A 20,637-nucleotide genomic window follows, 5' to 3' on the forward strand; every position below is an offset into this window, starting at 1 on the left:
CTGAATGGGTGAACACAGGGACCACACTATCGTTTTCCCCATAACAATGCTCACGACAGAGGCTGTCCTTAGTTGGGATATCCTGTCTACCGAACATGGATATTGAGGCAACTGGAGCCTTTTGATCTTCCATGAAGGTCGAGTATCATCAATTGGTCAAAATCATAACCTATCACGCAATTAAATGTCTTCATGTTGGACGAATATCTAATACTTACGATGCACAACTTTTTCCGTGCACGAGGGCAATCTAGATTTCAAAATGAATGACCAACGCCCACGAACTACTCGTTCAAAACAAGTGATATAATTACAACAAAGAATATATCTTCTGTTTGGTTTGCATAGGAGAAACTAAGTGATACTGTACATCGTCTGAACCTGATTGATACCAAGCTTGCGTGTAATGAACGCTACCTTATGTTACAGCGCATCCCGTAGGCGTTTCACTTCCGACTTCACTTCACCATTATCGAGCACCTCGTATATCCGATCCACCACTCGAACGAGACTCCGCGTGTCATATAGAGCACTGGGTGTTTGCAGGAGACCGATGGTGTACGTGACGATGCCAGGCAGTACCTCAACTGCTTCTGGCACAAGGTGAAGGTTATTGTAACGCATCGCCCTCCATGCTCCTTTCATCAGATCCCACCATTCCTTCTCAGATATCTTATCTAGCAAGTCCGGTGGAGTAGGAGTCTCTGGGGCTGCAGGAAGTGTGGCTGCAAGGCTTGTAGTGAGACGGGATCCTTCCTTGTTCGTAAATTCAGAGTTCAGAGCAGTGCCAGCCGGATTAGCCTGCCCCAACATCTGTATCAATATACCTGCAAGATAGTAAGCATGAGATGCGCCAGATATGTCATATGACATCGAGTCCTCGATGACGTGGCTTAGCAGAGATGCGCATCGCTCTATGTGACCGACTTGCACTAAACGAGCGCGCCAATCCCTTTGCTTTTCCAGAGTGAGAATGAGTCGTAGATAGAAGTCGTCACGTCTCGGATTAAAGACAGCATCCGGATCATTAGAGCCAGGTAGCTGTGGCGCGATAGGTTTGGTTGTGATGAATAGAGCTGGCGTGAGTTCCTTTAACAACCTTTCCCGAAATTCTCCCTTCTCCTGGTCGACTATATTGACTAGTTCAAGCCGTGCATCGAATACAGCTCGAAGGGCTGCGTGACGAAGCCGGGATGGTTTATCCGCTTCCATGGCGAAGATGATGACGTCAAGGTATTTGTCCCGTCTGCTGACACTTCCCAGACCCTGCATGGCACTCAATGCGAGAAACGCATCTCCCATGGCATCGAAGTTCCTCGTTGTGAACTTCTGGAAGTATACCAGGAAGTCCACAAGCCAATCATAGTCTTCTGCAGTACGCGAGTCATCCTCCCAGTCGAAAACTCCATCCCAGATCAATGCAGGATCGTCTGGGTGTAAAAACCCTGGGCAGCCAGTCACGATAGCGAGGCGCAAGGCATTACGTGCTTCGTCTTCATGATATTGATGTGGAGTCGTGGCGTACTGGTCAAATGATGCTTTGCACTTCTTAAGTCCCCAGGGAAGATTGAGATCTTGCCAGTAGGACCACATCTCCGACGACGCCCCATCAAAGTGCTTGACATTGGGGGTAATATATTTCTGTATATTTGCCTCGTAGAATAGGTGATGCAAGGCTCTCCCGCACGCGAGGGCTCTTCGGCGTGTCGAAGTGCTCCAGGCACCAGCATTAAAGCACGTTTTGAATGTGCTCGACAAGCGCAAGCATATATTTGGGATGTGCAGTTCAGGTCGCAGTTCGGGTTGCAGTTCGGAGGTCCATTGGACAGAAGGCACCATCCGAGCGACCGAACTGATTACTTCCGGATCCGTGGATGATTTAAATATCCACTTCATCGACGGTACCTCAGAAAGCGTCTCCTTGGCCTCTCCAGCGTCAGGCGACGCCTCTCCACGCCAGGTCTTGACGTACATGTATACGCGCTGGCAGAGTACGCGGATGATTTTTGACATAGGAGTTTGAAAAGGACACTGCTGATATTTTAAGGAAGCGATGATGATGAAGCAGTAAAAAATCATGCCGAACGCCATCGACACTATGACAGCGATGGCTAATTTGCCTTGCTGAGACCATACGAAGGCCGAGATAGCAATCGCAAATAACAGGAGCGAGATTTGCAGTAAAACGGGAAACGATTGCAGTACGGAATCAAAATGCCATGCCTCCAGCCCATCTAACTTTCGTTGTCTGTGCTTTCCGCGATCCTCAAGGGAACCATGAGTCTTGGTTGATTTATAATGGCTGAGCCACTGTTTGCCGAGTACAGCCCCGAAGGCAGCCAGAAGACTGAACGATAATGCAACATATGCCAAACCCTCAAACCAAGTACCGTTGGGTGACTTCGGATCTGACGCGGTGGAAGATGAGACGGTAGTATTTTGGGAGGTGTTTTGAACGAGCACAGTGGTAGTGGGGTTGGATTGCATGGCAATAATAAAGGCTGTATTGACAGCAGAGAAGAGACCAGACTATGATATTCTCTCAGTCATATGAACGCACCGAAGAATTCGACAGCTTACGAAAATGAGCACGATATCCATATCGCTGTTGTTCCGCTCTAAGAATTCTCCATCGTGCTCTTTGACAACTTGGTCGTAAGTCGCCCAGAACCTGCTCCGTTCGTCCTTGTCTCCTTTTTCCGCGATACTTGAGTCCTGTAGCGTCTCGAGGATCTGCTGCAGAAGCTCTGGCATTCTATTTTGAAAATTGATTAGCCATTGATTATCCACGTTAATCACATGATGTACTTGTCGCGTTGGGGTGAGATGCTTGGTTGTTGATATTCTTCAGATAGTACACTTTGTCTTTGAGATTCTTGAGATAACTGTGGTGTGGATAAAGCGGGAGGTCGCGGAAGCTTCCGCTTACTAGTAGATGAACCACTCGGTCAATTAGAGGACGCCTTTGAGTCAAAAAACCTCACTAACAAATGATTCTTATTATCAGCCATCAGTACTGAAGAATTATGTCCTCTGTCGCTTTAACGGCCAAGTAGAGTACTACCGTGACTGGAAATCTGACGGGTCGCGAGTGATATGATGCAGAGACCGTCACTAAAGCAAATTGCAAAAGCAGACAGCACGTATATTTATATGTGTAGAGCTTACTGTAGTCTGTGCTAACCCACGGCGAGCGCTAGGAGCGGTAGATTTCATAGGCCGCAATGACAGGCCAAGCATTTGACATGATAATTACTTGTCTTCTTCGCCGCGATTGAACACAATCCTCATCACCCCGTGGCATTCGGCACACGGAAGACCAATTAACTTGACAGGGAGCGCTCATTGCCATCAGAAACAGACCTTTATTGGGAGGATTAAATGACATCCTTCGTCCCCAAAGTTGTGGTTAGATGAGACTAGTGAGCGCTATAATGATAACGAACCTAATAATGTACGACTGTACCTAAGTTCTTAGCGCGTGATACTCACCTAAGGCGCTAGGAAGATACCAAGGTCGGGATTAGCATCGGGCTTGTGTGCAGTGCGAAGAAGACTGACTAGTTTCAACAGTGATTGCTTGCAAGCAGCAAGGTTATGTGCCATCTCAATCATGAGTACATGAGTACTTGAGTACTTGAGTGCTGAGCGCTGAGCTGTGGATCAAGAAGCACGACGCCAAGCATGTGACTATTTGTCATTAAAACGCGAAAGGCCGCTCGCGGCAGAGCCCGCTACGGTTGGTCCCATTATAGACCGATGCATATCACTACTGCCGTAGCGGAATCCAAGGCTAGAACTAAGTACTCGTTCATAACAAGTGATATGATTACAACAAAATCTCTTCTGTTTGGTTTGCATAGGAGAAACTAAGTGATACTGTACATCGTCTGACTCTAACTGAACTATGGTATCTTACAGCGCATCCCGTAAGCGTTTCACTTCCAACTTCGCTTCACCATCATCGAGCGCCTCGTATATCCGATCCACCACTCGAGCGAGACCCCGCGTGTCATATAGAGCAGTGGGTGTTTGTAGAAGACTAAGAGTGTACGTGACAATGCCAGGCAGTACCTCAACTGCTTCTGGCTCGAGGTGGAGGTCATTATAACGCATCGCCGTCCATGCTCCTTTAAGCAGATCCCACCATTCCTTCTCAGAGATGTTATCTAGTAAACCCGGTAGGGTAGGGGTCTCTGGGGTTGTACGAAGTGTGGCTGCAAGGTTTGTAGTGAGACGGGATCCTTCCTTGTTCGTAGGTTTGGAGTCCAGAGCAGTGCCAACCGGGGTAACCATCTGTATCAATATGCCTGCAAGATAGTAAGAATGAGATGTGACAGATGCCGTCGAGTTCTCGATAACATGGCCTAGGAGAGACGTGCATCGCTCTATGTGACCGGCTCTCACTAAATGAGAGCGCCAATCCCCTTGCTTTGCCAGAGTGAGAATGAGTCGTAGATAGAAGTCGTCACGTCTCGGATTAAAGACAACGTCCGGATCATCAGAGCCAGGTAGCTGTGGCGCGATAGGTTTGGTTGTGACGAACAGAGCTGGCGCGAGTTCCTTTAATAACTTGTCCCGAAATTCTCCCTTCCCCTGATCAACTATATCGACTAGTTCAAAACGGGCATCGAATACAGCTCGAAGGGCTGCGTGACGAAGCCGAGATGGTTTATCCGCTTCCATAGCGAAGATGATGGAGTCAAGGTAATTGTCTCGTCTGGTGACACTTCCCAGACCCCGCATGGCACTCAGTGCGAGCAGTGCATCTCCCATGGCATCGAAGTCCCTCTTTGTGGACGTCCGGAAGTGTACCAGGAAGTCCACGAGCCAATCAAAGTCTTCTGTACTACGCCGGTCGTCCTTCCAGTCGAAAACGCCATCCCAGATCAATGCAGTATCGTCTGGCTGCAAAAATCCTGGGCAGCCAGTCACAATAGCAAGGCGCAAGGCATTGCGTGCTTCATCTTCACGATCTTCATCTAGAGTCGTGGCGTACTGGTCATAAAATTCTTTGCAGTCCTCAAGTCCCAAGGGGAGACTGAGGCCTTGCCAATGAGACCACATCTCCAACGGCCCCCCATCAAAGTAAGTGACATCAGAGGGAACATAGTTCTGTATATTTTTATCGCATACTACATGATGCAAGGCTCTTCCGCATGCGATGGCTCTTCGGCGTGCAGAGAAGGTCCGGACACCAGCAGCAAAGCACGCTTTGAATGTGCTCAACAAGCGCAAGCATATAGTTCGCATGTGCAGTTCGGGTTGCAGTTCAGGGGTCCATTTGACAGAAGGCACCATCCAAGCGACCGAACTGATTACCTCCGGATCCGTGGACGATTCGAAGATCCACTTCATCGACGGTACCTCAGAGAGTATCTCATCTCTAGGGTCAGGTGATGATGATAGCTCACCACGCCAGTCCTTGACGTACGTGGATACGCGCTCGTAGAGTACGCGGATGACCGTTGAGACAGGAGTTTGGAAAGGACACTGTCGAGATTTTAAGGAAGCAACGATGATGAACCAATAAAAAAACATGCCCAACGCCATCGACACTATGACAGCGATGGCTAGTTTGCCTTGCTGAGACCATACGAAGGCTGAGATAGCAATCCCAAATAAAAGGAGCGAGATTTGCAGTAAGACTGGAAACGATTGCAGCACAGCATCAAAATACCATGCTTCCATCCCATCTAACTTTCGTTGTCTGTGCTTTCCGCGATCCTCAAGGGAGCCATGGATATTGTTCGATTTATAATGGCTGAGCCACTGTTTGCCGAGTACAGCGCCGAAGGCAGCCAGAAGACTGAACGACAGTGCGACGTATGCCAAACCCTCAAACCAAGTACCGTTGGGTGACTTCGTATCTGACGCAATGGAGGATGAGATGGTATTATTTTGGGAGGTGTTTTGAACGAGCACAGTGGTCGTGGAGTTGGATTGCATGGCAATGATAAAGGCCGTATTGACAGCGGAAAAGAGACCAGACTATGATATTCTCTCAGTCATATGAACGCACCGAAGGATTCGACAGCTTACGAAAATGAGCACGATATCCATATCGCTGTTGTTCCGCTCTAAGAACTCTCCATCGTGCTCTTTGGCAACTTGGTCGTAAGTCGCCCAGAACCTGCTCCGTACGTCCTTGTCTCCTTTTTCTGCGATATTTGAGTACTGCAGCGTCTCGAGGATCTGCCGCAGAAGCTCCGGCGTTCTAAGTTAGAAATTAATTAGCTATTGATGATGCATGTTAATCGCATGATGTACTCGTCGCGTGATGTGCTTGATTGTTGATATTCTTCGGATAATACACTTTTTCGTTGAGATTCTTGAGATATCTGTGGTGTGGATAAAGCGCGAGGTCGCGGAACCTTCCGGTTACTAGGTGAACCACTCGAGTCAGTTAGAGGACGGCTTTGGGTCAAAGAAAACCTTGCTCACGAATGATTCCTGTTATCGACCATTATTACTGGAGACTATGTCCTTTGTCGCTTTACCGGCCAAGCAGAGTAATACTGGAAATTTGATGGGTCGTGAGTGATATGATGCAGAGACCGTCACGACTCACCGAAGCAGATTGCACAAGCGGCTAGCACATATATATGGGTAGAGCCTACAGTAGGGCCTGCCAGTGTGCCAACTCAGGACGAGCGCCAAGAGCGGTAGATTCCATAGCCCGCAGTGACAGGTTAAGCATTTGACATGATAGTTACTTGCCTTCTTTGCCGCTATTGAACACATCCGTGGCATTCGGCACGCGGGAGACTAATTCACCTGACAGGAAGCGCTCACTGCCATCAGAAGCAGACCTTTATTGGAAGGATTAAGTGTCTTCCTTCGTCCCAAAGTTGTGGTTAGGTGAGACTAGTGAGCGCTATAATGATAACGAACCTAATAATGTACGACCGTGACTGTACCTGAGTTCTTAGCGTGTGATACTGATAGGCCTCACCTAAGGCGCTCGGAAAGATACCAAGGTGAGGGTTAGCATCATCGGGCTTGTGCGCAGTGCGAAGAAGACTGACTGATTTCAAGTTTCAGTATGACAGCGAATAGTTAACTTGCTTGCAAGCATGTACCATCTCAATCATTGTCAATGGGTCTGCGGACCAATTATTACTAAGCATGTCGACTTATGTCGACTCGGCGCCAAGCTGGCGCCCAATGGTCCCGGTCAATGCCAACATTGCCAAGTGACGGCGCCTAGTTGAATTACATTTCGAATCTGAGAATTCAAGGCTGATATTATTGTACCGAATATAAGTTGAAGAATGTGACGAAACATCTATACTTATCATAGTGTACAACTTTTTCCACAGGTGAGCGTGAAACTTGAAGCTGACTTGGATTTCAAAGCCTGAGGAGTAACCCAAACTAAGTGATATGATTAGAACAAAGAATAGACCTTCTACGTATTGGATAAGAGAGACTGTACATCATCTAACTTTTGACTGATGAAATAAACTATGCTACCTTGTTGTACAGCGCATCCTGTAGGCGTTTCACTTCCAACTTTGCGTCATCATCATCATCGAGCGCCTCACATATCCGATCCACCACTCGAGCAAGACCCCGCGTGTCATATCGAGCAGTGGGTGTTTGTAGGAGATCAAGAGTGTACGTGACAATGCCAGGCAGTACCTCAACTGCTTCTGGCTCGAGGTGGAGGTCATTGTAACGCATCGCCGTCCATGCTCCTTTGAGCAGATCCCACCATTCCTTCTCAGATATGTCATCTGGAATGCCCAGGAGAGTAGGAGTCTCTGGGACTGCAGGAAGTGTCGCTGCAGAGTTTGTAGTGGGACAGGGTTCTTCCTTGTTCGTAGGTTGAGTGTCCAGAGCAGTGCCAACCGGGGTAGCCATCTGTATCAATATGCCTGCAAGATAGTAAGAATGAGATGTGACAGATGACGTCGAGTTCTCGATAACGTGGCCTAGGAGAGATGTGCATCGCTCTATGTGACCGGCTCTCACTAAATGAGCGCGCCAATCCCTTTGCTTTGTTAGAGTGAGAATGAGTCGTAAATAGAAGTCGTCACGTCTCGGATTAAAGACAACGTCCGGATCATCAGAGTCAGGTAGCTGTGGCGCGATGGGTTTAGCTGCAGTGAACAGAGCTGGCGCGAGTTCCTTTAATAACTTGTCCCTAAATTCTTCCTTCCCCTGATCAACTATATCGACTAGTTCAAAACGGGCATCGAATACAGCTCGAAGGGCTGCGTGACGAAGCCGGGATGGTTTATCCGCTTCCATAGCGAAGATGATGGAGTCAAGGTAATTGCCTCGTCTGGTGACACTTCCCAGACCCCGGATGGCGCTCAGTGCGAGTAGCGCATCTCCCATAGCATCAAAGTTCCTCATTGTGGACTTCCGAAAGTGTACCAGGAAGTCCACGAGCCAATTGAAGTCTTCTGTAGTACGTGGGTCGTCCTTCCAGTCGAAAACGCCATCCCAGATAAATGCAGCATCGGCTGGCTGCAAAAATCCTGGGCAGCCAGTCACGATGGCGAGGCGCAAGGAATTATTGACATCTGATTCCGCTGAGCCCGAAGATACCGAAGCCGGAGAGGAACGGGAGGAGGAGTAGAGGGTACGAGCGCAAGAAGTGTGCCGGGGACGGAAGGAACAGGGAGTACCTGTTGACGTCGGGACCGAAATGGTCCAAAGTAAATTTTTACCTTCAAAATAATCGAGAGCGCTTACCATATAAATACTAGCGCCCAACCGTTGCGAGCGTCTCAGTTCTTTCTAGAGACTGAGACGTGAGTCTACACCTTTACCGTTATTGTTACACTTAACTGACTTAGCGTAGTTGCTCTTACCTGTTAGGTACACGCTTCGTCAATATGAGTTCTTTCTAGAGACTGAGACTTGCTCTTACCTGTTAGATCCTTTCTATCCCGCTCTACCTCTAATCTCTAGAGGTTATGAGCCCTGCCATGACCGCCAATACTACGCTCCCTGCCAGCAGGTCCGCCTTGTTCATGTTACGACTTGGATGGTATCTGTTGGCGACGCTCAAACAGAGCGTGTGTCGTCAACGGTCGAGGACGTCCTTGGGCTAGCCCAAGGTTAGGGGTCTTACTTGGCGAGGCTTCGGCAAGTAAGATTTGACGCCTATGTCCAAATCGGGTAGCTTACATCAAGCGGTTGCGAGACGATGAGCTATATCGGCCTAGGCTTACGACACCCGAAGGTTAATTGTAAGGATCGTCGTTAATTAGAAGGACAGAAGTCCGACTAGTTAACAGGGGCTTTGCTCGTCGACGAAGTCGATGAGTAAAGGTCGAGACTATAGGCTTATCCGCGAGGAGCAGATAAGAAGATAGAATATAGACTGCTGGCGAGGCAGAAAGGATCACTCTGGTGAGAGTAGGAGGTCAAGAACCAAGTAGATTCAAGTTAGGGAATACAGTACATGGTAGCGAGTTTATATAGAGGACAGGAGACGTATTAGTGGGTGATAACTCGTACTACCGGGAGAGGCAATCGGTAAAGGGTATAACCATAATAGGAAGGCACATTTGGTCAAGGCAGAACGTGCTAGATAAGAAAGTGAGTCAACGATCAAAATAAGAAGTGAAACGCGCAGGGACACAATCGTGCAGCTGCGGATCTAAGTATAAGTTGCATGTGCGACTGCGCACCGAGTCAGAGATCAAGAAAGGGAAAAGGGCAAAGTGGATGCGTCGTGCATTGTATCATAGGTTACCGTCCGGATGGTAAGGGTAAGGGGACTGTCCCCAGGATCAGTCAGGTGGTGGAGCGGAGCATGGGTATGCTTTGTCAGCAAAAGGGTCCGGCCAGATGTACTGGCTCTGCTGGAGCGACAGGTAGAGGGCGAAAGGGAATGCGAGGATGACGAGGATAACAAGGGTAAGGTCGGGGTAAGGGTATGACGCGAGGGCTGATACGAGGAGGATTAGGAGAAAAATGGTAGGGGCCCAAGTGTCTAGATGTTCTTGTAACAGTTCAATGTCCCAAAGCTTGCCGAAGACAGCACGAACTGGATTACCTATAAGGAAAGAACATTGACGGCAATCAGTGCCCGAGGTTTGATGCGATATCTAGACGGTTGTGCAGCCGAACCATTACCGTTCGTCATAGACAAGAAAACGGGACTTCCACAGAAGTCCGATGGTTCGACACCTACTGAGAAGGAGATCAATGAGCACGATAGACTCATGGACGAATACGACCAAAAGAACTCACTGGTCAAGCAGCAAATTTTCAGTACTATTACTGATCGTCTACTCCTGTGCGTACAGAAGTCCGTAGCTGCCTCAGAGGTCTGGACAGAGATATGCCAGATCCACGAGGGTAAGACCGAGCTCGTCCAAATAGACCTGCGACGCCGTTTGCAGGACACCAGGTGCGAGGAGGGGGGAGATGTCAAAGCGCACTTCTCAGAAATGCTGCGCTTAAGAGAGTTATTAGCGGGCATGGGTGCAGCGATACAAGACACTGACTTCCACGCGATCATCCTTGGCTCACTCCCAGAATCATACCGCCCTCTTCTATCGTCCATTAATGCAGCCGCCAAAATCACCAAGGTCCCTTTGTCGTCCTACGAGCTCATCAATATCATTAGTGAAGAATACGAGCATCGTCAACTCACTGAACGACGCCCAAGTAAAAAGGGCAGCTCAGGGACCGCACTGGCTGCGAAGGAGGGGAAGGGCAAGAGACATTCTGAAACCTTGTCCTCTGTGAGCAAGTCGAACCCCGATATCACTTGCTACAATTGTGAGAGAAAGGGCCACTACAAATCCGATTGTTGGCGACCTGGAGGTGGAAAAGAGGGCCAAGGCCCGAATCAGCAGAAAAAGAAAGGTGAAAAGGGGAGGAGGGAGACGGCAAACTCAGCTTCAAATGCAGGATCCGAGTCCCAAGACCAGTACACATTTGTCTTGTTCGACTTGGCAAGCATTGCCAAGGACCTGAAGGTACCTGCCGAGCGCCGGGGCGCGATCATTGATTCTGGCGCCACCTCTCATTTCTGCCCAGACTGGGCAAAATTCACCAATTTCACCACCATACCACCCCAAGAGATCCGCACTGCTGATGGCTCTAGTTTGAGTGCCGTAGGACGAGGAGATGTGGACCTAGAGCTACCCCTTGGTGAGCATCGTACAAAAGTCACACTCAAAAATGCACTGTACGCACCGAAAATGGCCTTCACGCTCATTTCCACCAACCGAATTGCAGAGGCCGGGATAGCCGTGCTGTTCGAGGGCTGAATGTGCAAAGTCCTCTCAAAGGGCCCCGAGTGTCGTACCATTGCCGAAATTCCTCAGGTCGAGGGCCTGTACAGCGTGGCCACACAACATCGGCGTCAGCATCATGTGAATCTAGCCCATGGAAAACTCACCGTGTCGGAGCTCCACAAGGTGTTGGGCCATACCTCCCAGACGGCAGTAGCAGAGGCTGTACGGAAGGGATTGGTGACAGGTGTCGAGCTAGACTCCACCTCAAAGCCGGAATTCTGCGACATCTGTGTTAAGGCCAAGTCAGCGAGGAAGCCGTTCCCAGACGAGGCGACGAGGTGAGCACTCACCTACAGCGAACTTGTCCACACAGACTTGTGGGGCCCAGCGCAGATGGCCAGCATCAACGGGTCGCTGTATTACATCAGCTTCACCGATGACTACAGCAGACAGACCCGCATGCGGTTCCTGAAACTGAAAAGTGAGGCACTTACCGCCTTCAAGGAGTTTGAGGCATGGTTGGAACACCAGAGGCCGGGCACCAAGCTGCAGAAAGTCCGTTCGGACCGAGGAGGAGAGTACCTGAGCGCAGAGTTCGATGAATACCTGCGTCAGCATGGGATCGAGCGACAACTGACGGTTCACCACTCACCTCAGCAGAACGGCGTGGCTGAGTGCCTGAACCACACGATCGTTGAACATGCGCTGTGCGATGCTCCTGGCAAAAGACTTGCCAAAATTTCTGTGGGCTGAGGCCGTCAACTATGCCACCTGGCTGAAAAATCGCTTACCGTCGAGGGCGACCCCTGGAATTACGCCCTATGAGCTTGTGCATCAGCGCAAGCCCAGGCTACCGTCTATGTCCACCTGTTGGAAGTGGGGAAGCTGGATGCGAAGGCGGAGGAGGCGGTTTTCGTAGGGGTGGACGCTGAAAGCAAGGGTTACAGAGTGTACTGGCCCTCTAAAAGGCGAGTTTCCATAGAGAGAAACCTCACCTTTGCGCCCTTAGGAGTGGTGGTTGCTGAAGATGTCCTGGACGAGGGGGAGTCCGCACCTGCGACCACGACTGCGACTGCTACTGCTACTGCTACACCCAGGCAGCCACCTGCGACCACGACTGCTACTGCTACTGCTACTGCTACACCCGGGCAGCACGACTCACCATCCACCCAGTCCATCTACCCACCACCTTCGACCACGAGATCCACCCGCACCAGGGAACCGCCTGGCTACTACGCCAAGCTCCAAAAGGGCCAGACATCGAAGGAGACCGCCTCATTGGCAATGAAGAAGCTGTTAGAAGAAGCGTCAGAAGTAGACCTACTCAACGAAAAGGCTCACCTAGAGCTAGCCTTGGCAACCGCGGAGCCAGAGCCCACATTACAGCAGGCGCTGAATGGGCCAGATGGAGCAGAGTGGCAAGAGGCAGTTGACTACGAGATCAGCCAGTTAGAGAAGCTAGGCACGTGGGAAGTAACTGACTTACCTAGAGGTGCCAACGTCATACCGTGCCACTTCATGCTGGCAACCAAACACAGACCGGACGGAGAGAAGCTCAAGCTTTGAGCGCGCCTCGTGGCAAACGGACAACGGCAACAGTACGGCGTCGACTATTTCGACACCTTCGCACCCACCGCCAATATGATCACGATTCGAACGGCTCTGACAATGGTGGCTCAGAACGACTGGGAAATCCATCAAGTCGATATAAAAAGTGCGTACCTTTATGCTACCGTCCAGGAGGAAATCTACATGTGCGCGCCGCTGGGATACCTGAAGGAGGGCCAGAATGGAAAAGTTTTGAGGTTGAGGAGGAGCCTGCCAGGGTTGAAACAGGCAGGGTTCGAGTGGGCGGAAGAGTTGGCAGGAGTTTTCAAGGATCTAGGGTTTACCAGGTTGAAAGTGGACCAGGCCGTTTACTACAAACGCGCTCCAAACGAGCATATTGTCATCACTGTCTCCGTCGACGACATGGCCGTCACCGCTAACCATATCTCCCACATACACCGCTTCAAGGAGGACCTTAAGTGATTCTTCGAGATCTCGGACCTGGGGGAGCTGAATTGGTTACTGGGGCTGAAGGTAACGAGAGACCGAGCAGGACGTACCTTAACCCTATCCCAGAAGGCCTACGTCGACACTGTCATAGAACGGTTCTACCTGAATGATGCCAAAAGTGCCCAAACGCCAATGGAGACCGGACTTACCTTGTCAGTTGAGCAGGGACCGGGAACCACTACGGAGCTGGACGCTATGCGAGACGTACCATATCAGCGGGCCATTGGGTCGCTGATGTACGCAGCAACCAGCACCCGCCCGGACATAGTGTTTGCAGTTGCAACGCTGTCCCAGTTTATGCGGAACCCGGGGAGAGCACACTGGGAGGCGTGTAAGCGGACACTGCGCTACCTAAAAGGCACAAGTGAGTATGAACTCACCCTAGGCTCAACAGACGGAGGGCTCGAGGCATACGTTGATGCCGATTGGGCGTCCCAGCCCCACAGGCACTCCATGAGCGGGTATATTGTCCTCCTGAATGGTGGTCCCGTCGCCTGGAGCGCCCGCAAGCAACCACTGATAGCCCTATCCACTGCAGAGGCTGAGTATATTGCCCTGACGAGTGTGGTACGTGAGCTACTTTACCTTCAGTTGCTGATTGGCGAACTCTACGACCCTGCCCCCCAACCGATTCCCATCTTCTGCGACAATCAGGCAGCCATAGCCCTCGCAACAAATGGGAAGTTTCAGTCCCGCACTAAGCACATTGACCTCCGTTACCACTTCATCCGATCCCATGTCAAGGACGGCATCTTCAAGCTCCACTATTGCCCCAGCGAGGACAACATAGCCGACGCCTTCACCAAGGCACTCCCTCGTCCACGCCTTCAGAAGCTACGCACGCGAATGAGCCTGGCTTGCGCTCGAGGGGGAGTATTGACATCCGATTCCGCTGAGTCCAAAGATACCGAAGCCGGAGAGGAACGGGAGGAGGAGTAGAGGGTACGAGCGCAAGAAGTGTGCCGGGGACGGAAGGAACAGGGAGTACCTGTTGACGTCGGGACCAAAATGGTCCAAAGTAAATTTTTACCTTCAAAATAATTGAGAGCGCTTCACCCTTGGCACCACTTTGACGATGTTCCCACGGTACGTCAGACCCCATTCTTATGTAGGGGATATATGGTCTGAGAGACCCCCTCCTCCCAGAGGTCTCCCCCTACTTTCGCAGGGCTGGGAGGATCTCTTGTGAGAGGATACAGGTATGCCGTCGTAGCAGAGGTAATGTCTCCAGGATGTTCTCTTGAGCCTCACCACAGCACCCTCTCCAGATGGTGTTGCTGTCTGATGAAGATCACGATGCCACCATCTCCGTATGTTGCCCATGACGTCGGCGAGTGTGATGAGGGCCACAATGTCACCATCTCCGTATGTTTCCTGCGACGTGGCGACTGATGGCGGATATCTTTGTAAGCTCTGGGGGTTATGTTTTTTCTCTCTCAATGCGTCCATAGCACAATTTGAATATATTTTGTTCCTCACTCACGAAAAAAGGCCTGATTCAGACACAACAAGATGTATTGACTACAGTAGAACACGATGAATACGTCAATGGCAAGAACAGCAAGAAACGTTAGATGCGCAAACTCGATATGTAGTTACATGACAACGCAGGACTCAATATGTGCATGGCCAAGGGCAAACGAGGACTGCGAGTGCGAGTCTAAGGAGCCCGTCCATCCTCCTGGTCCTTGGAATACTCATTAGGATACTCCCGCCCATAGCCATGCTCGTATCTCCCTCCCGAACCGAAATAAGCATGGCTGGGAGGGTGCCAGTAGCTCTCGACGTATCCCTCGTATCCATCTTGATTGTCGTGGTAGGGAGCATCGTGGTACCCACCACTGCGATACTGATGCTGAGGAGCATGAGGGGGCTGAGGACCATGAGGGGCCTGGGGGGCCTGGGGGGCATGAGGGGCCTGGGGGGCATGAGCCATGCGAGGATCATGGTAATAATCCAACGGCGGGTAGCAGGCGAAGCCTGGTGCAAACCGCGGCATCATTGGACCTCTTGGGCGGCCATACATACCCGGTCTCGCGTCTGCATCATGCGGCCGCATGATGGCACAACCCTCGGCATTGACATCTCTGTCAGTAGGCATGGCTGACGCCTCAGGCTCCACACGCCGCTCATAGTGGGATCGTGGTATTTCCATGGCATGTTCACTGCGCCCATGATGCGTTGCTATGGTTGGGGGGAGTTCCACGTCAGGATCACGGTGTTCTTGATGGACTGCCAGAGCGGGCTGGCCTGGAATCGCCACAGGCTGCAGGGATGAAGGTTGCATGATAGGCGACTTAGTTGCTGGCGTGAGAGGTTCTCCATGCTGACGGGATGGAGGTTGCGTGCTAGGCACCTTTGCGACTGGCATGAGAGATTCCCCGTGCTGCATAGATGGAGGTTGTATGATAGGTGGCTTGGCGACTGGCGCGAGAGATTCCCCACGCATGATGTTGTCCGGGACCAAGTCTGCTGAACCACGACGAGTGGGCGAGGGTGAGGAGGGCGACAAGGGGCGTGTGGCGAGGATGTTAGTGGCACTGTCATTGAGGGAGTCGACAGGACCATCCCGCAAGCATTTTGCAATTTGTACTGCAGAGTATGTCAGTCACTTGGCAGGAGAAAAGAACAACAACCATACCTCATCCTGCCACATCCGGAACCCGTTCATCTCCAGAGGACTCTGCAGCCTCCGGCGGGGCTCTCTTCTCAGCTGGCCCCTTGGCCTTGGGCCGCATAGGTGCCTTACCTTTCGTCTTCTTCATTGGGACAGCCCTTTCTACAGGCGCGACAGTTGGTGAGACCCTCTTCTTGGATGCTCGAGAGGGGCCTTCTGATTTCACCTTCCGTTTCTTGGAGGAATCGTTGTCTTCGTAATCCGAGTCGTCATTGGGTGCGTCATCCAGGTCTTCATCCAGGTCTTTGTCCGGGTCCTCTGAGCCAGACCGAGCATCACTAGACATCAAGGAAATGACCTCCTTGCCGACCTTCTTCTCCACCTTCTTCTTGGCCTTTTTCTCCACCTTCTTCTCGACCTTCTTGTCAGCCTTCTTCTCCACCTTCTGGCCCGTCGGGCGCTGGACTACTATGAACTCGCGGGAGGGGGGAGGTTTGACAGTAGGGCGGACGGGAGAGGCGTCCACGTCTGAATCATCAGCTGCCTGAGGCTCGTCCTCCGAAAGAGATATGGTGGAAGCAGGAAGCGTTGATGCCTTCTTCGTAGATTTACCTTTGATCCTTGTAGTAGCCATGCTCGGCTTCTGGCGGGGAAGCCCCCGGCGATCTGATTGGCCGTTCGCAAAAAGGCGACGTCCTGCAGCGTGCTCAGAATCTCCTGCAAGGGGTGCACCCACCAGTATTGGGACCTCAGAAGTCACAAGTTTAGCTGTGCGAAATGATCAGTGGTGAGACTGGAGGCTGGGATGATCATAATTAAACATACCTTGCTTGGCTCCGGAAACCTTTGTGACATACATAGTGCCAGCCTGCAACGCCACGACGATGGTGCCGATCTCCTTGAGAGTCAAGTTCGCAATTCCTTTATTGGCATTGGAATGAACCCCGCCGGGGAGGAGCACATCGTCCGGATAGCCCTTGATGACCAATGAATTGCGCGCGAGCTCTGATGGCAGCGTCTTCCATGGAAAAATCTTGAGGGATGATAGTTTGCCACCGTGGATGTCTGTTCCTCGCCGTCAACATACCGATAAACCCAATACATTAAACATACTGATTTGACGAGATATCTCGTCCTTAATCCACTTGAGTCCATTCTTTGTGATGTCGATACATTCTGCAGGGGGTTTTGAAGCCACGTGGGGGTTGCCCTGGACCTCCACAACCTCGTCCTCAAAGGCCTCTTCGACCACAGCCAGAGATGCAAGGTTACTGGGGTTTGAATGAGAACTCAATCCACAAAAGATCCACAAGAGCACTCACTATACTTGCGCTTTCAAATGGCCGATGATGGTATCTTCGTCAGCCTTGCACCGTGACAACCAAAACTGAAAGAGATATCAGATAATGTGCAAGTGACTTTAAAATACACTTACATCACCAGCTCCAGATGTTGTATGGGCCATGCCCAAAGAACCATCTTGATTGACGACTTTGCCGCAGGCTACAAGTGCAGCCTCGAAGCCGAAACGGGCCGCTCCGGTGTCCATCTGTATGCCTTCAGAGACATGACAGTAAGAGAACATCATTGTACGTACTAATCCAGAGAGCTTCTTCGTAAATTTTTGGAACTCCTGTCCCCGTGCGGAAACTGTCTGAGGTCCACTGAGGAATAACGCAGTCTCACCATAAATCTCGAGAATATCCTGCCAGTCGTTTGGGAATGATTTTTTGAAAGCATCGTAGCATTTGCGGCAGACGCTGGCACCTTGATGTCACGATGTTAGCATAACAACATCTGTGGAAGAGATAGATACTCACTTGGCGTGCTGGGAGCCTCTGGGGCCTCGTCTCCAAGCCTGCTAAGCTCCTGCTTGAGGTTATTTTTGAAGTAATTGGCATATGCGTTCCAGTGGTTCACGTTGTTGACAGTGCGTGCGTGACTCTTGTTCCATAATGAAATAATTTGGGGGGAGGGGATTGATGTGATGCGGGCGAGGTCATTGATGACACGTTCCAGTTCTACGAAGCCCTCTTGCAGGGCGGCATTCGTCTCGTCGTTTCTTCGGCCTCTCACAAAGGAAGGGCCAACATCACCCTCGTTCATGACATCAGCCTCATTCATGGCAGGGTCCATGACAGCGTCCCCAGAAAAAGGAGCAAAAGGGGGGTCCATATCCCAGTCCCCAAGGCCTGTGGGCATATCCCAGTTCCCCAGGCCTGCAGGGGTCGGAGGTATGATGCGTGTTGCAGGGATGGTGAGTTGCATGGTAGATGGTCTGGGGATGGTGTCGTCGCGGTGATCAAAACTCCCGTTGATCATACCGTTGAAGTCGAAAGACTCCTGCTCAAAAACAGCAGGTTTTGTCGACATGTTGGGCTGCGGAGGCTGGAAGAGTTTCTGACGATGGTCAGCCATGGAGAGAGGAGGCTCGGGAGGCTCGTAAAAAACATCTGCCGATGTTGGCGATGTTGGCTTAAGCTGCACACCCAGGCTGCGTGCTCGGTTAACAGGAGGGATGAAAGTGGGGAGAGGGACAGATTGTTGGCGAGGCTGGACGGATTGTTGGCGAGGCTGAACGGATTGTTGGCGAGGCTGGACGGATTGTTGGCGAGGCTGAACGGATTGTTGGCGAGGCTCGACAGATTGTTGGCGAGGCTCGACAGATTGTTGGTGAGGCTGCGCCCGTGGCTGGTTGTGGGCCTCGGTGAGCAATGGGCCATGTCCCACGTCAGCTGGTGGCTCTTGAAGAACCAGCCTTGCCCGACGCGCAGATGCCTCCTTAACTAGACCCATGTCACGGTCCATAGCTTTGATGGTACCGCGGAGTCGAGTTGGGGTCTGTACTGGCGGCGGAGTCGGTAGGCGCCTGCCTCCACCAACTTGTTCCTCGAGAAATTCTCCTTCGATTCCACCAGGGTCTGGGAACGGTGAGGAGGCTGCATAGCCAGGAGGTGGGGAGTCCCGCATTTTAGGCGATAACTTTTGAGTCATGACTAGAAGGATGAATTAGCATGAGGCTGGAGTGCACATGAAAATAAAACAAAACCTCTTGGAGCGTACAGCAATGTGTGGGTGTTTGTCAGTTCAACAAGGCAGGAGAGGGAAGTTGTTCGAGCGTGCGTATTAACATTTACCAGATCCTAGAATATTTGGTCCGATGAATGGATCCAGAGGGATTCGCAGTATCAAAACCGAAGTCAGAAGGCGATCAGCAGATTTGGAATCAATTTACTTACATTTGGTTCATCGAAAGAGGCTCGTTGACGGCTTCTGTGATGGTAGTCAAAGCCATTGGCAGAGGAGTGCGGTGAGGTTCAGCCTGCAGGCTAATTTGACCCCCAGGCTACCAAGCGGCTTGGTCCAGGATATCGGATTTCTACATCACCAGATACTTATTAGTGGGCAATGGTTCAAATGCTCTAAATGAAATCAAACCATCACTCAGAGCTCGGCGTTCTTGAGCTTGAAGATCCTCCTGCTCAGCGTATGTGGTCACCGGGGTAAACTTACATGAACCGTGTGAATTTGAAATATGTTACTAACTTACGTGTTTACACCCCTCGGTCCCTTTCACAGTTTCACTATGCACCTACCAGATGCTTCTCTTTTCATCGATGCCGAGGGCCACACTCCTTCTTCCTTCACTACGATCCTGGCACCTATTATCCACCTCGTCCATGATGGCAACCGCCATGGATTTCGACAAGCTGGATCGCCTCGTCAGTCAGATCGGATCGCAGCGCGGGTGGACGAATGAGAAGGTGTTGGAAGAATGGTTGGAGAGGCGAAGAGAGGCAGAAGATGATACAGAACGTTGGAGGGAGGCTGAAGGGATCCCTTGCATCACTGGAGGCTTGACGGCCCTATGTGGTAAGTCTGATAGTCTGTCTAAGTGTGGAATGACTGACGGTTCTACAGGCTCACTAAACGGGCGAGGGGGAACCTTCCCCTGGAAGACACTACCCTCCCTCCTTGCCCGCCATGGATGTGTCATCCACAACTACCCCGAGAATGTCCTCGCACCTGGCGAAAGACGCAGCACGCTCCTCAGGAGCAAGGGGATCCACGATCTCACCCTTCCCAGCCGGGCCATACTCGCGGACGCCCTCAAAAACAATTTACTCACCGTGCAACACATCACCACTGAAAAAACCTGCCGAAGACTACTGGCCTCCCATGAGCCCATCATCTTGGGTGAAGCGCCTGCACCTGAATCACCCCATACTCGTGGTCGGCGCGTTTTCGTTGACGGTAGGATTGACCGTAAGGGTCTTCGTCGTCAACTGCCATCTCCGTCGCCTTCACCTGCACCGTCGCCTTCTCGTCGCTCTCGTCGGCGGGTAGTTTATTCTCCCAAGCCTTCACCTGGACTGGAGCCTTCACCTGGACAAGAGCCTTCACCTGAACCATCTGCACCCCCTCGCCTCCGTCGCCGGAATGTCCAGATGTTCGTCGAATTACCACTTGCACCTCCCTCCTGGAGGCTGAAGGCAGCACAGCGGCGTTCTTCATCCGCTCCAGCAACACCACTGCCAGCACCAACCATACCTGAGGGATCATCCGCACAAGCCCCACCTTCGGCACAGCCTGAGAGAGTAGATGCCAGTGATTTGATCCCACAGATAGCTGTCCTTACCCAGTCTCTTACCCAGCCTAGTACCCAGTCTCTTACCCAGCCTCTTAGTTAGTATCTCCCGTTACTGTACAATTCTATAGAGTTACGAAGCAGCAATGATAGTGTGGGTAGTG

General features: G+C 51.2%; 5 protein-coding genes across 5 annotated transcripts; 1 reads left to right on the plus strand and 4 right to left on the minus strand.

Moving 5' to 3' along the window:
• Positions 1-255: 255 nt before the first annotated feature.
• Positions 256-3,002, minus strand: EDB93DRAFT_926820 (uncharacterized protein). The gene is made up of 4 exons (XM_041457976.1): positions 2,985-3,002; positions 2,809-2,928; positions 2,581-2,755; positions 256-2,529 (listed from the first exon to the last, which is right to left on the minus strand). Exons 3-4 carry the CDS (start codon positions 2,752-2,754, stop codon positions 424-426), a joined length of 2,280 nt encoding a protein of 759 aa, XP_041311014.1. The 5' UTR covers position 2,755; positions 2,809-2,928; positions 2,985-3,002; the 3' UTR covers positions 256-423.
• Positions 3,003-3,746: 744 nt separating this feature from the next.
• On the minus strand, positions 3,747-6,880 carry EDB93DRAFT_926754 (uncharacterized protein). Its single transcript, XM_041457975.1, has 5 exons — positions 6,572-6,880; positions 6,445-6,518; positions 6,271-6,384; positions 6,043-6,217; positions 3,747-5,991 (listed from the first exon to the last, which is right to left on the minus strand). The coding sequence occupies exons 2-5, from the start codon at positions 6,465-6,467 to the stop codon at positions 3,916-3,918; spliced, it is 2,388 nt and encodes a 795-aa protein (XP_041311015.1). The 5' UTR covers positions 6,468-6,518; positions 6,572-6,880; the 3' UTR covers positions 3,747-3,915.
• Positions 6,881-7,200: 320 nt separating this feature from the next.
• On the minus strand, positions 7,201-8,669 carry EDB93DRAFT_1335499 (uncharacterized protein). The gene has a single exon (XM_041455310.1). The coding sequence runs from the start codon at positions 8,362-8,364 to the stop codon at positions 7,468-7,470; it is 897 nt and encodes a 298-aa protein (XP_041311016.1). The 5' UTR covers positions 8,365-8,669; the 3' UTR covers positions 7,201-7,467.
• Positions 8,670-14,928: 6,259 nt separating this feature from the next.
• EDB93DRAFT_1101532 (uncharacterized protein) lies at positions 14,929-18,879 on the minus strand (the record flags this gene model as incomplete). Its single annotated transcript, XM_041447105.1, has 8 exons — positions 14,929-15,860; positions 16,018-16,653; positions 16,711-16,950; positions 16,999-17,156; positions 17,208-17,272; positions 17,321-17,434; positions 17,483-17,652; positions 17,706-18,879. The coding sequence occupies 8 exons, from the start codon at positions 18,877-18,879 to the stop codon at positions 14,929-14,931; spliced, it is 3,489 nt and encodes a 1,162-aa protein (XP_041311017.1).
• Positions 18,880-19,859: 980 nt separating this feature from the next.
• EDB93DRAFT_1062082 (uncharacterized protein) lies at positions 19,860-20,171 on the plus strand (the record flags this gene model as incomplete). The annotated part of the gene is made up of 1 exon (XM_041444847.1): positions 19,860-20,171. A coding segment is annotated over one exon (312 nt), but the record flags the coding sequence as incomplete, so codon positions are not given.
• Between the last annotated feature and the right edge of the window lie 466 nt (positions 20,172-20,637).

Source organism: Suillus bovinus (genome assembly GCF_016758785.1).
Source record: "Suillus bovinus strain UH-Sbo-P2 chromosome Unknown EDB93scaffold_9, whole genome shotgun sequence".
In the NCBI taxonomy this organism is placed as follows: Eukaryota; Fungi; Basidiomycota; class Agaricomycetes; order Boletales; family Suillaceae; genus Suillus; species Suillus bovinus.

Coding starts and splice junctions, on each gene's coding strand:
- EDB93DRAFT_926820 (XM_041457976.1), bottom strand. CDS start 2,754: ATGCCAGAGCTTCTGCAGCAGATCCTCGAGACGCTACAGGACTCAAGT. Junction 2,530..2,580: donor TGGATATCGTGCTCATTTTC/GTAAGCTGTCGA, acceptor AGAATATCATAG/TCTGGTCTCTTCTCTGCTGT.
- EDB93DRAFT_1335499 (XM_041455310.1), bottom strand. CDS start 8,364: ATGAGGAACTTTGATGCTATGGGAGATGCGCTACTCGCACTGAGCGCC.
- EDB93DRAFT_926754 (XM_041457975.1), bottom strand. CDS start 6,467: ATGGTCGATAACAGGAATCATTC. Junction 6,218..6,270: donor TCAAGCACATCACGCGACGA/GTACATCATGCG, acceptor TTTCTAACTTAG/AACGCCGGAGCTTCTGCGGC. Junction 5,992..6,042: donor TGGATATCGTGCTCATTTTC/GTAAGCTGTCGA, acceptor AGAATATCATAG/TCTGGTCTCTTTTCCGCTGT.